Source organism: Pan troglodytes, chromosome 1 (genome assembly GCF_028858775.2).
Source record: "Pan troglodytes isolate AG18354 chromosome 1, NHGRI_mPanTro3-v2.0_pri, whole genome shotgun sequence".
NCBI classification, from domain to species: Eukaryota; Metazoa; Chordata; class Mammalia; order Primates; family Hominidae; genus Pan; species Pan troglodytes.
In genome coordinates, this window is record NC_072398.2 from 184,612,101 (window position 1) to 184,625,174 (window position 13,074).

Consider the following 13,074-nt stretch of genomic DNA (forward strand, 5'->3'; position numbering starts at 1 on the left):
GCCTCTGCCCGGCCGCCCCTACTGGGAAGTGAGGAGCCCCTCTGCCCGGCCAGCCGCTCTGTCTGGGAGGGAGGTGGGGGGGGTCAGCCCCCGGCCCGGCCAGCCGCCCCGTCCGGGAGGGAGGTGGGGGGGTTAGCCCCCCGCCTGGCCAGCCGCCCCATCCGGGAGGTGAGGGGCGCCTCTGCCCGGCCGCCCCTTCTGGGAAGTGAGGAGCCCCTCTGCCTGGCCAGCCGCCCCGTCCGGGAGGGGGGTGGGGGGGTCAGCCCCCTGCCCGGCCAGCCGCCCCGTCCGGGAGGGAGGTGGGGGGGTCAGCCCCCCGCCCGGCCAGCCGCCCCGTCCGGGAGGGAGGTGGGGGGGTCAGCCCCCCACCCGGCCAGCCGCCCCGTCCGGGAGGGAGGTGGGGGGGTCAGCCCCCCGCCCGGCCAGCCGCCCCGTCCGGGAGGGAGGTGGGGGGGTCAGCCCCCCGCCCGGCCAGCCGCCCCGTCCGGGAGGGAGGTGGGGGGTCAGCCCCCCGCCAGGCCAGCCGCCCCGTCCGGGAGGGAGGTGGGGGGGTCAGCCCCCCGCCCGGCCAGCCGCCCTGTCCGGGAGGTGAGGGGCGCCTCTGCCCGGCCGCCCCTACCGGGAAGTGAGGAGCCCCTCTGCCCGGCCAGCCGCCCCCTCCGGGAGGGAGGTGGGGGGGTCAGCCCCCCGCCGGGCCAGCCGCCCCGTCGGGGAAGTGAGGGGCACCTCTGCCCGGCCGCCCCTACTGGGAAGTGAGGAGCCCCTCTGCCCGGCCAGCCGCCCTGTCCGGGAGGGAGGTGGGGGGTCAGCCCCCCGCCCGGCCAGCCGCCCCGTCCGGGAGGGAGGTGGGGGGGGTCAGCCCCCCGCCCGGCCAGCCGCCCCGTCCGGGAGGTGAGGGGCGCTTCTGCCCGGCCGCCCCTACTGGGAAGTGAGGAGCTCCTCTGCCCAGCCACCACCCCATCTGGGAGGTGTACTCAACAGCTCATTGAGAACGGGCCGTGAAGACAATGGCGGTTTTGTGGAATAGAAAGGGGGGAAAGGTGGGGAAAAGATTGAGAAATCGGATGGTTGCTGTGTCTGTGTAGAAAGAGGTAGACATGGGAGACTTTTCATTTTGTTCTGTACTAAGAAAAATTCTTCTGCCTTGGGATCCTGTTGATCTGTGACCTTACCCCCAACCCTGTGCTCTCTGAAACATGTGCTGTATCCACTCAGGGTTGAATGGATTAAGGGCGGTGCAAGATGTGCTTTGTTAAACAGATGCTTGAAGGCAGCATGTTCGTTAAGAGTCATCACCACTCCTTAATCTCAAGTACCCAGGGACACAAACACTGCGGAAGGCCGCAGGATCCTCTGCCTAGGAAAACCAGAGAACTTTGTTCACTTGTTTATCTGCTGACCTTCCCTCCACTATTGTCCTGTGACCCTGCCAAATCCCCCTCTGCGAGAAACACCCAAGAATGATCAATAAAAAAGAAAAAAGAAAAAAAAAATCAAAGAAGTATAAAACAAAACAAAACAAAAAAAAAAAAAAGAGATAAATTAATGTTTCCTCTTTAAGCCAATTAGTTAGGTTTTCTATCAAATGCAACCAAACCTAATTCTGATTTACCATCTACCTTTCATTTTCTCTTTATTGGTAGACATGAGTTCAAGAAATATCTCACTTTGCTCTTAGTGCTACTATGAGAAAAATATTGCAAGCTTGATGATAAATGACACTTGATACCTGGCCTCTGAGTCAAAGAACAACAAGGTAGGGTGGGAATGGTAAAGAATGCGAGATGCAAGTGTCCACCTTATCTAATAGTGGTCACTACTATGAACCAGCTTAGTAATCCCATAAATAAATGTCTCCTTTTTTTTTATTTTAATGAAGATGAGGTCTATGTTGCCCAGGCTAGTCTCGAACTCCTGGACTCAAGTATTCCACCTGCCTCGGCCTCCTAGCTTGTGCTGGGATTACAGGCATGAGTCACCGCCCCCCGGCCAATGTCTCCATTTTTGAGGGCGCTCAAAGAAGTAAAAATTGTATTCTCTGCTCTAGAGGAATTTGCAGAAGGATATGAACTGAGAAAAAGAAAGATGGGTTCCAGTTCTGGCTCTACCTCCAATTCTTGTATTATTTGTTTAATCTCCACAGAACTCAATTTCTCCCTCCATAAAATATGAGGGCTAGACTAAGTAAACACTAATTTCCCTTCTTATACAAATTCTGTGATCCCGTTTTCCTCGGATCAAGAGTTGTCGCTTGATGAGGAGCTGGGATGAAGGTGAGGTGCTGATAGTTAAGCATGCCTTAGAAGAACAACTCTCAATTACTTCTTCTTTGCCCTTCTTCCTCCTCCTAGTTCAAGTTCCTCCTCCTCCAAGTAACCCTACCCTTACTCATCTCCCTTCTAATGGATTCCCACAGCATTCAGTCAGAGAAGAATTGTCCAGCACACAGGCTGGGCTCTCTTGCATTGGATTCATTAAGCCCATGACCCCACCTTTTCTTCTCTCCCTCTGGACTTCCAGAAGGCTATGACCAAATGTGATATCTCTCTGAATCAACCAATGCCTATCATAAGGCTGGATGCTGACTCAAACTGTGCAAGCTGGCTGACAAGACCTGGAAAAGAAGGGTCTAGGTCCAACAGAAGGGCTTGGGCACACGGCAAGAGAAGCCTGGCTCAGCTCCAGGTTAGGTGTGTAAATTACGGCCCTTTGTCAGGGGCCAAAGGAAAAAAACTATCTATTTTAAGGCAGGATATCGGCCAGTGGATGGCTAAAGTGAGTACTTAACAGTGCACAAGGCGCCAGGCGCGGTGGCTCACGCCTGTAATCCCAGCACTTTGGGAGGCCGAGATGGGCGGATCACGAGGTCAGGAGATCAAGACCATCCTGGCTAACACGGTGAAACCCCATCTCTACTAAAAATACAAAAAAATTAGCCGGGCATGGTGGCGGGCGCCCGTGGTCCCAGCTATTTGGGAGGCTGAGGCAGGAGAATGGCATGAACCCGGGAGGCGGAGCTTGCAGTGAGCCGAGATCACGCCACTGCACTCCAGCCTGGGTGACAGAACAAGACTCCGTCTCAAAAAAAAAAAAAAAAAAAAAAAAAAAAAAAAACCAAAAAAAACAGTGCACAAGACTGGGCGCGGTGGTTCACGCCTGTAATCTCAGCACTTTGGGAGGCCGAGGTGGGTGGATTGCAAGGTCAGGAATTCAAGACCAGCCTGGCCAACATGGTGAAACCCCATCTCTACTAAAAATACAAAAATTATCCAGGTGTGGTGGTGGGTGCCTGTAATCCCAGCTACTCAGGAGGCTGAGGCAAGAGAATCGCTTGGAACCAGAAGGCGAAGGTTGTATTGAGCTAAGATCGTGCCACTGCACTCCAGCTTGGGTAGAAAAGCGAAACTTCTTCTCAAAAAAAAAAAAAAAAAACAGTGCACAAGGCCTTCGCTGGGCTCCTTTACTGAGACAAATAAGATGTGGGCCTATCCCCAAGGAATCCACTTTTTTTTTTTTTTTTTTTTTGAGACAGAGTTTTGCTCTTGTTGCCCAAGCGGAAGTGCAATGGCGTGATCTCGGCTCACTGCAACCTCCATCTCCCAGGTTCAAGCGATTTTCCTGCCTCAGCCTCCCGAGTAGTTGGGATTAGCCCACCACCAGGCCCGGCTAATTTTTTGTATTTTTAATAGAAACGGGGTTTTACCATGTTAGCCAGGCTTGTCTTGAACTCCTGACCTCAGGTGATCCACCCGCCTCAGCCTTCCAAAGTGCTGGAATTATAGGCGTGAGCCACCGTGCCAGAATCCATCATCTTTAAGAGGGAGAAGATATATAACTAGTAAAGCCCTAAGGCAAGGCTAATGTTGCAAGGGCGATACCCATGCTGTGGGAGCATAGGAGACAGGCATCATTTCTGAACCGGCCAGCAGAGGTCATAAGGACAGACGTCCAGGAGGTGGCACACTTGAGCTGAGGCTTGAAAGTCAAAAGGATGACTGGGCAGGCAGGATATCGGCCAGTGGATGGCTGAAGTGAGTACTTAACACAAGGGGCCGGGCGCGGTGGCTCATGCCTGTAATCCCAGCAATTTGGGAGGCCTAGGCGGGCAGATCACAAGGTCAGGAGATTGAGACTATCCTGGCTAACAGGGTGAAACCCTGTCTCTACTAAAAGTACAAAAACAAATTAGCTGGGCGTGGTGGTGGGCGCCTGTAGTCCTAGCTAGTAGGGAGGCTGAGGCAGGAGAATGGCGTGAACCCAGGAGGCGGAGCTTGCAGTGAGCCGAGGTCGTGCCACTGCACTCCAACCTGGGCGACAGAGTGAGACTCCATCTCGAAAAAAAGAGAAAAAAAAAGAAAAAAAAAAAAAAAGAAAGTCAAAAGGATTTGGACAGCCAAGGGTGAGGGAATTCCAGGGAGAAAATTTAACAAGAGCAAAGGCAACAGAGAGTAGCAGAGTAAGGTTAAAGCACATAAAGCCTAGAAGAGTGACATATAAAGCATATAAATGGTGGCTGCAGGCAGATCTTATCATTTTAGTTGGTAGGCTAAAGAAATGGGCTTAATCTTAGAGGAAAAGTAAACAGATGAAGAGGAGTGTGTATCATGTGATCAACTGATCAGAGCCCTACTTCAATCTGACTTCAGAGAACTTGCTCAGCAATCTTTCTTGACCAATTGACAGAGAAAGAGAGGAACTAATGAAAAAATACACAAGCTTAGAAAGTAAGTACTACCCTCCACTCTGACTTTGGGACTAGAGAACCTACCATATTCTTTTTTTGTGTGTGTGTGAGACAGGGTTTCACTCTGTCGCCAAGGCTGGAGTGCAGTGGCAGGATCTCAGCTCATTGTAACCTCCACTTCCCGGGTTCAAGCAATTCTCCTGCCTCAGCCTCCTGAGTAGCTGGTATTACAGGAGTGCACCACCACACCCAGCTAATTTATGTATTTTTAGTAGAGATGGTGTTTCACCATGTTGACCAGGCTGGTCTGGAACTCCTGACATCAGGTGATCCGCCTCCCTCGGCTTCCCAAAGTGCTGGGATTACAGGCGGGAGCCACTGCGCCTGGCCGAACCTACCATATTAAATGTACCTGGGACTAGGTGAGGTGGGGAGCTCTCTCTGCCCAACACACCAGCACCCTGACTTACGGCAACAGCCAGTCTGAAGCAACGCTAGTGTCTTTCCCCCAGGAGCTGCACATAGGTCAAGCACGATGTCCCCAGGCTGCAGGCCGAGGGCCAGAACAGGCAGCAAGGAGGCAGCATCCATCAGGTAGTACTCCATGACACCCAGGCTGCCAGGTCTGGAAAAGAGGAGACCACTTTATTGTTAAATTCCAGGTCAGGACACCCACTGGGAGTCTAGGCCACCAAGTCCATGCCCTCTGGGGCTTGAGCTCCAATCACCAAAAACTCATTTTTCAGACCCACACTTACTTATTCACTTATTCACTCATCTATACAGGAGCCAGAATGATTATTTATTTACTGATTGATTGACTGACGGAGTTTCACTTTTGTTGCCCAGGCTGAAGCGCAGTGGCACAATCTCGTCTCGCTGCAACCTCCACCTCCCAAGTTCAAGTGATTCTCCCGTCTCAGCCTCCTGAATATCTGGGATTACAGGTGCCCGCCACCATGCCTGGCTAATTTTTTTTTTTTTTTTTTTTTGAGACGCAGTCTCGCTGTGTTGCCCAGGCTGGAGTTCGGTGGCGCAATCTTGGCTCACTGCAACCTCTGCCTCCCAGATTCAAGTGATTCTCCTGCCTCAGCCTCCCAAGTAGCTGGGATTACAGGCTTGTGCCACCATGCCCAGCTAATTTTTTGTATTTTTTAGTAGAGATGGGGTTTCGCCATTTTGGCCAAGCTGGTCTTGAACTCCTAACCTCAGATGATCTGCCCGCCTCGGCCTCCCAAAGTGCTGGGATTACAGGTGTGAACCACTGTGCCTGGCCAATTATTGTTTTTAAATAGCTGTCTTCCTCACTAAACTGGAAGCTCTATGAGGGCTTGTTCATCAAGGCACTTAAATGCCTAGCATTTGGTAGATAATTTTTTTTTTTTTTTTTTTTTTTTTTTTTGAGACAGAGTCTCGCTCTGTCGCCCAGACTGGAGTACGGTGGCACGATCTCAGCTCACTGCAACCTCCACCTCCTGGGTTCAAGCAATTCTCCTGCCTCAGCCTCCCAAGTAGCTGGGACTACAGGCGCACGCCACCACACCCAGCTAATTTTTTTGTATTTTAGTAGAGACAGGGTTTCATCATGTTGCCCAGGCTGGTCTCAAACTCCTGAGCTCAGGCAATCCGCCCGCCTCAGCCTCACAAAGTGCTAGGATTAAAGGCGTGAGCCATCACACCCAGCCAATATTTTTTAATAAATAAATCAGTCTTTCAAAAATCAATTCCCATACCCTACAACTAACATTGAGCTCTCCTTAATTGTTAAAGCATAATTCAGCATTTGATTCTGCAGTCTTTTCTCATTCAACTTCATATACATGAGGATTGAATCAAGAAACTGAACTTCTCCTTTCTTTTTCCCAGTCTAATACCAAGTTTGTGCCCCTAGGCCAGCCCTATTTCCTAGGAAAGTCCCACTACCTCTTTGCTACCATGAAGTTACTTTTCCTATTCACTTTGATGGGTGGCTGTGAGGGCAAAATGAGAAGACTGCTGTGAATAACACACATTTCAACTTGAGAAGGCCCAGTGAGTGCTCATGTAAAAGGTGGCTGTTTTCTACCAGAGGCACAGAGCAGAGTGGGTTCAAAGTGCAGGTTCTGGGTCTAAATATTAGTCACACCACTTACCATCTGAGGGACCTAAAGCAAGTAAGAATCTTAACTTCTCTGTACCTCAGTTTCTCCAAATGTAAAAGAGCAACAATATTACCTACTTCATAAGGCTGCTGACAGAACAAAAAGAGATAACATATGTACAGCACCTCAAAAAATGCCTAGTCTGTATAAACATGCCATAAATATTAGCAATATTATGGTCCTTATTACAGAGGGTAGAAGCTGGGTCTCAACATGTCTACTTCCAGCAGACACTCAGGACCGCTCCAGTCATGGCTCCAGATCCTACCTGGCAGGAGGGAAGCGACTGATATCCCCTCTGTCAAAAGTGAAGCATCGAAGGTTCGGACTGCAGGCCCAGGAGGCAGGGGATGGGGCTGCAGATTGGCCACCCTCAGACTGCAGTTCCCAGTGGGAGATGGCTTCATTCACAAAGTCCTTGGCACTCAGCTGCTCCAGCTTAGCACTTACATGATCCCAGGCAGCAAAGTTATTGACCAGTGCACCATACTTCTGCTCTGAGAGGAGACTGACACGGATTGATGGCCAAAGATCTCCAAACTGCACACTGTAAGTCATGTCAAAATTCTGCAAAGCCAGTCGAACAGCAGGGAATTTGGGCTCTGTGGCAGCCTAAAAAAGAGAGGACAGGCTTATTGGTTTTCCCAGTCTTGACTCTACCCCCTACTACCTGACCCCACCTCAGAGCCTAGGGGCAAACTTGGATCCAGCTAGTGCCCACTCCTGCTTTTGCATCCTGCCTGCCTGCCAGAGAAGTGTGAGAGGGAAAAGTAGTGGAGGGTGGGCCTTCCCATCCCAGGGTTGTCAGATAAAGATGTAACTCTCACGGTACTGTGCGGGGGTCATCAAGAAGGGGGACCTTGGAGAAAGAGGAACTTAGGAATATGGGAGCTCAGGAGAGGACTCTTGAGGAGAGCCTGCAGAAGATTAGGAGAAACTATGGAGGCTCTGGGAAGCTTTGAACTTAAAAGCAAAAGGCCCTTTTCTTCTGAACAGTTCTATTTTCAAAGCACTTTCATGTCTACTAGCTTATGTGAGCACTACAACTGATAGCTCAGTAAGATACAAAAAAAAATTAACAACATTTCAATTTGATGAAGAGATGTGGGTAACTTACCTAGCATCACACAGTGACTAGCACCACCATGCTTAGAATCAGAGGGTTGAGGGTCATGCTGGGAGAGTTCCCAGACCCCAGAAAGGTTGGATAAGGAGGGCCCACAGAATCTTGAGGTGTGAACCAAAACAGGGACTTGTAGGATGACTGCTATGGGGGTAGCAGGGGACAAGAGGACAAGAACGAGGAGGCAGAGTAAAAGAGAAATGAAGACTTCAGATGAGGAGTGCACAAGTCGGTCCTGGTTGCTGCAGCTGGGATGCTTGCTATAGCTGGCAATCTTGTTACTATCTATGCCTTGCTCTGGCCTAGATTTTTGGTCTGGTCAGAACTTTTGCTCTGGCCCTCATTTCTTGTTATGGTGAGGACTCTTGCTCTGTGACTTTTGCCTCGCTGGGACTCTTGCTCTGGCTCCTGCTATGTTGGGGACTCTTGCTCTGGCCTTGACCTTTGCCATGTTGGGGACTCTTGCTCCGGTTCCGACTTTTGCCATCATAGACTCTTGCTCTTGCCCTGACCTCTGCTAATCTGGGGACTCTCACCCTGGCGCTCATTTATGCTAAGTTGGGGACTCTCACTCTGGCCCTGACTTGTGTTTTGTTGAGGATTACTGCTCCGGCCCCAGTTTCTGCTAGGATAGAGACTCCTTTTCTGACTTGGACTTCTGCTCAGATGATGCCTCTTGCTCCAGCTCTGACTTCTGCCATCATGGGGACTCTTGCTTTGGCTCCGGCTTTGGCTTTGGTGGGAACTCCTGCTCTCGCTGTCACTACTCTGGCATTTGCTAATAATAGTCGAACTACAGCTGGGATTGGTGCTACAGCTGGAAACCTTGGATGAAGGCAAAGGGCAGCTGTAGGGGATCTGCAGAGGCTCTTTGCAAGGGCCTTGAGAGGCCACAGGGTAGATATGGAGGCCACAGGGGACAGTATCAGGGTAGGCCCGGACTCGGGGGACAATGGGTAAACTTTGAGGATCAAAGGGTGTTCTCAAAGGGATAAAAGAATAGATGTGGGTAGAACAAGGAGGCATCACAGGCTGACAACGAGGTTGGGGTGGGCCCCTGGGAGTGCTATAGGTGTCACACAGGGGCACAATGGGAGGGGGGCCTGTCGAATGATTGAGGGAGCCAGACAGTGGGCAGGGATGGGGGGTGGAGGGAACCACAGAGCATATATGGGTATTGCAGGAGGCCCTATGGAGGGTCCATGGGGGCTGCTCTGAGCATAACTATTGGCCGAGACAGGATCACAAGGAAGGCAGAGGGGAAGAGAAGTGGGGATAACACTTTTGAGAGTTCTAGGGACCACAGTCGGTAAGGTAGTCCCTGGGGGAAGTTCTTTGGGGCTGGAATTTGAAGGAGTTGTGATGTATGGCTGCATACAAGAAGGACCAGAGAGGCAGGAGGGAGGTGGGGGACAGGTGTGGGCCTTAGCGGGCTTGGGCTGGCCAGAAGGGGTGTGCTGGGGAGTGTTGACTAGGGAGAGACATTTGTGGGGAGTACGTGACTGTCTTAACTCTGGGGACTTAGGGGACTTCGGTTGGGGGGAAACTGGAGTGGGAAGAGGGGGTTCATTATAGCTTCTGCGGGGAAGTGACTGGGGTGGAGATATAAACTGGTTGCCCAGGGGTGAAGGGAAGGAAAGGACAGAATGAGGACCATGGGGACGAGATGGTTCCTGGGAACAGGGGGGACCAGAAGTTGTGGTGTCCGGGGTTAGGATGAGGTAAGAGTTCCCAGTTGCCTCCCAGGAGAGAAGGGACTCAATGCAAGCCTTCCTGGGAGCCTGGGACTGGGGTGAGCAAGGAGAATCAGTACTCCCGGGGCACAGGCAGATGGCATAGCAAGGACTCCCAGGGGTAGGTATGTAGGCCTCTGAGGAAAGATGGGAGTAATGATAAGAGCCCTCCTGAGGTGAGCTGGGAGAGCCAGGCATGCCTGCCTCAGAAGAGAGTGGGAAGCCACAACAATTTTTCTCAAGGGGCAGGTCAAGCTGTGGTTTGGGTTCACAAGAGTCTAGAGGCTTAAGGCTGCCATGGTAAAAGCTGCCAGTAGGTGGGGAAGATGCTGGGGAGAGAAGGGGGTCATTATAACTTCTCCCTGAGAACCAGTGAGAGGGCAGAGAGATCATCAGCCCAGTTTCCAAAACTCTGTGAGAAAGGGTTGGGGAGGCCATAGGACTAGTTTCCACCGGCCGGCGAGCAAGAGGAGGTGAAATCGTGAGGCAAGTTCCCGGGGTCCTATGTGTAGGAGGAGGCGAAATCATGGGTCCAGTTTCCAAAGGTACATGAGTGAGCTGAGGGGAGGTCACTGGGCTCGTTCCCGGGGACTGATGAGCAAGGGGAAAGGAGGTTGCCGGGCTGGTTCCAAAAGCTGAAGGCCATCCGCTAGAGTAACAGAGATTAGTGTGCTGGTCACAGCACGTGCCTTGAAGACAGGGACGCCGCATTCTGGAGGGACTCATCCAGCTGCAATAAGGGGTCCGCTGACAGAGAGGGGGTGACCCCGCAATGCTGAACTGCTCAAAATAAGGGCTGGAGAGTGGGGAACCCGAGTGGCAGGGCTAGCGGCAGTAGGTCCTTTCCAGGAGTGGGGAAGAGGACTCAAAAGACCATCTCCCTGAGTGCGAGGAAGGTTGTGGGGGTGGAAGAGATGGTGGAGGTGGCGAGGGAATCGGCTGGGGTGGGCAGGGGGGCGTGCCGGTCATAGAAGAAATTCCAGGGCTTCCAGTGAGGCAAGAAAAAGGGTCTCTGGAGAAGCAGGGAGAGTCCAGAGGATGAGAGGATTCGTTGCACCTTTTGCCAGGGTTTGGGCCGGCAGTATGGACAGGGTGGTCGCTGTAACCTTTCCCGGTCGCCAGAGGCAGCTCGAGGTTGAGGAAGGGGCTGAATCCTTTCCTGCAAGGCGGCGGAGACCCAGGAGTGCAGGCAAGGTCGCTATGGTATTTTCCGAGGGGTGAGGGCGATCGGGCTGGAAAATCAATGAGGAAAGGAGGAGAAGTCATGTGGGGGAAGAATGGGCAAGGGAAAGGGGGAGGGGAGGGAGGGAAGTAAAAGGGGGAGTGGGGGACAGAAAGGTAGGTGGACACAGCTGGGGAACAAGAGACAGTGACATCACTAAAAGAATGAAGGCGAAGGTGATGACGCAACTTAGAGGGGCGGAGTCAGGAGACTGCAGACGTAACAAGTGGAAGACACTAACGCTCGGGACATAGAGTGCGGACAGAGGCGGTGACGGAAAAGACGAGAGAGGGAGGTGCCTAAGGACGCTCCGTGGAGTGCTTGGGAAAGACGCTAGGCGTTCTAGAGGGCCGGGAAACGGAAAGACTGGAGAAGTTTCCACCCTCACTTTTCCCTCCTGCGCCCCCAGCCGGACCTTACCCATTTCTTCTTATATCGATGTCTCCGCGGGACCGTCGCGAAGTCCACACGCTTCAGCAGCTCCCGGACACCCCTCAGTGTCAGCGCAGCCATATCGGCGTGCTCCACGGGGTAATTCCGACCGGAACCGCGACAGGAGACTCGCGTGTTCCGGGGAGGTGGTGAGCGCCACCCGGCGGGACACGAGCGAAAAAAGGGGAAGGAAATACATCTGACGCTCTCCCAGGACTCCGCGCGCCTCTACAGACTCCGCCCAGCCAGGGGTCCCCTGAAGGCTGCTGGAAAAAGAGCAACCTGGCACCCGGAATAATGACTCTGCCTGGATGCTTAGAGCAGTGCGAGGGACTCCAAAGAAGCCCCTAGCCCACTTGGGGGACCAGGGAGGATTAGGAGTTGGTGGTTGAGTACCGAAAGAGTTAGCTAGGCGGGAAGGGCCTCCTAGGCCGAAATTGCATGGAGGAAGATCCTTAGGTAGAGGAAAATGAGACCAGGCTTGTAGGCAGAAGCAGATTTGCAGTGAAACAAATGAAGCTTAAGTTTCGGGACCTGGCCGGGCGTGGTGGCTCACGCCTGTAATCCCAGCACTTTGGGAGGCCGAGGCGAGCAGATCACGAGGTCAGGAGATCGAGACCCTCCTGGCTAACACGGTGAAACCCCGTCTCTACCAAAAATACAAAAAATTAGGCCGGGCGCGGTGGCTCACGCTTGTAATCCCAGCACTTTGGGAGGCCGAGGCGGGCGGATCACGAGGTCAGGAGATCGAGACCATCCTGGCTAACACGGTGAAACCCCGTCTCTACTAAAAATACAAAAAAATTAGCCGGGCGTGATGGCAGGCGCCTGTAGTCCCAGCTACTCGGGAGGCTGAGGCAGGAGAATGGCGTGAACCCGGGAGGCGGAGCTTGCAGTGAGCCGAGATTGCGCCACTGCACTCCCGCCTGGGCCACAGAGCGAGACTTCGTCTCAAAAAAAACAAAAAACAAAAAATTAGCCGGGCGAGGTTGGTCCCAGCTACTCGGGAAGCTGAGGGATGGCGTGAACCCGGGAGGCGGAGCTTGCAGTGAGCCCAGATCGCGCCACTGCACTCCAGCCTCGGCGACAAAGCGAGACTCCGTCTCAAAAAAAAAAAAAAAAAAAAAAAGTGGAGGCGTGAATAACCCACCCCTTGTTTAGCGTACCATCAAGAAATAACCATAAAAATGGGCAAGCAGCCCTTGGGGCTGCTCTATCTATGGAATATCCATTCTTTTATTCTTGTACTTTAATAAACTTGCTCTCACTTTGCATTGCGGACTCGCCCTGAATTCTTTCTTGTGCGTGATCCATGAACCTCTCTTGGGGTCAGGATCGGGACCCCTTTCTGGTAACAATGCCTGTAATCCCAGCCAATCTCCCTGCCTTTTGATCTCCCTGCCTCACTCCTACCCACCCTGATAATTGGCTGTTGAATGATCATTTAAAAACACAGTTTCTGATCATGTCCCTCCTCTCCACTGGATCCCTACTGGTGATGTCAAATGTTGTGGGGCCTAAAGCTTCCGCAATTTGAGAAGACATAGTTAAGAAAAATAATACAAAACTTGGCCGGGCGCGGTGGCTCACGCTGCGCCCAGCCGAAAGCTTTTTCTTATTTGGCATTTGAATGTGGAATTTTGGGATTTTCTTATTGGCAACAAATACTGTCAGTTATTTTCCTTGAAGTGACAGGCTCACTTTGTTCATTTTTCAAGAAAAAGCCTGGCCGGCACTGT

General features: G+C 52.3%; 1 protein-coding gene across 10 annotated transcripts in view; it reads right to left on the reverse strand.

Moving 5' to 3' along the window:
- Window positions 1-12,367, reverse strand: part of NSUN4 (NOP2/Sun RNA methyltransferase 4) — a 67,863-nt gene extending 55,496 nt beyond the window's left edge. For 5 of the 10 annotated variants that reach the window (XR_010146711.1, XM_054666634.2, XM_054666631.2 and 2 more), the window contains exons 1-3: window positions 11,324-12,205; window positions 7,094-7,437; window positions 5,155-5,309 (exon numbers count right to left, since the gene is read on the reverse strand). Coding sequence is in view for 9 of the 10 variants with exons in the window: in XM_054666634.2 (XP_054522609.1) it covers window positions 5,155-5,309; window positions 7,094-7,437; window positions 11,324-11,416 (592 nt within the window). In the remaining variant the exon portion in view is untranslated. Of the gene's footprint in view, window positions 1-3,796; window positions 4,098-5,154; window positions 5,310-7,093; window positions 7,438-7,942; window positions 8,058-10,738; window positions 11,062-11,323 lie in introns of those variants that run through there. The other 5 variants (XM_054666640.2, XM_063781158.1, XM_003308076.6 and 2 more) reach the window with 5 other exon arrangements.
- Between the last annotated feature and the right edge of the window lie 707 nt (window positions 12,368-13,074).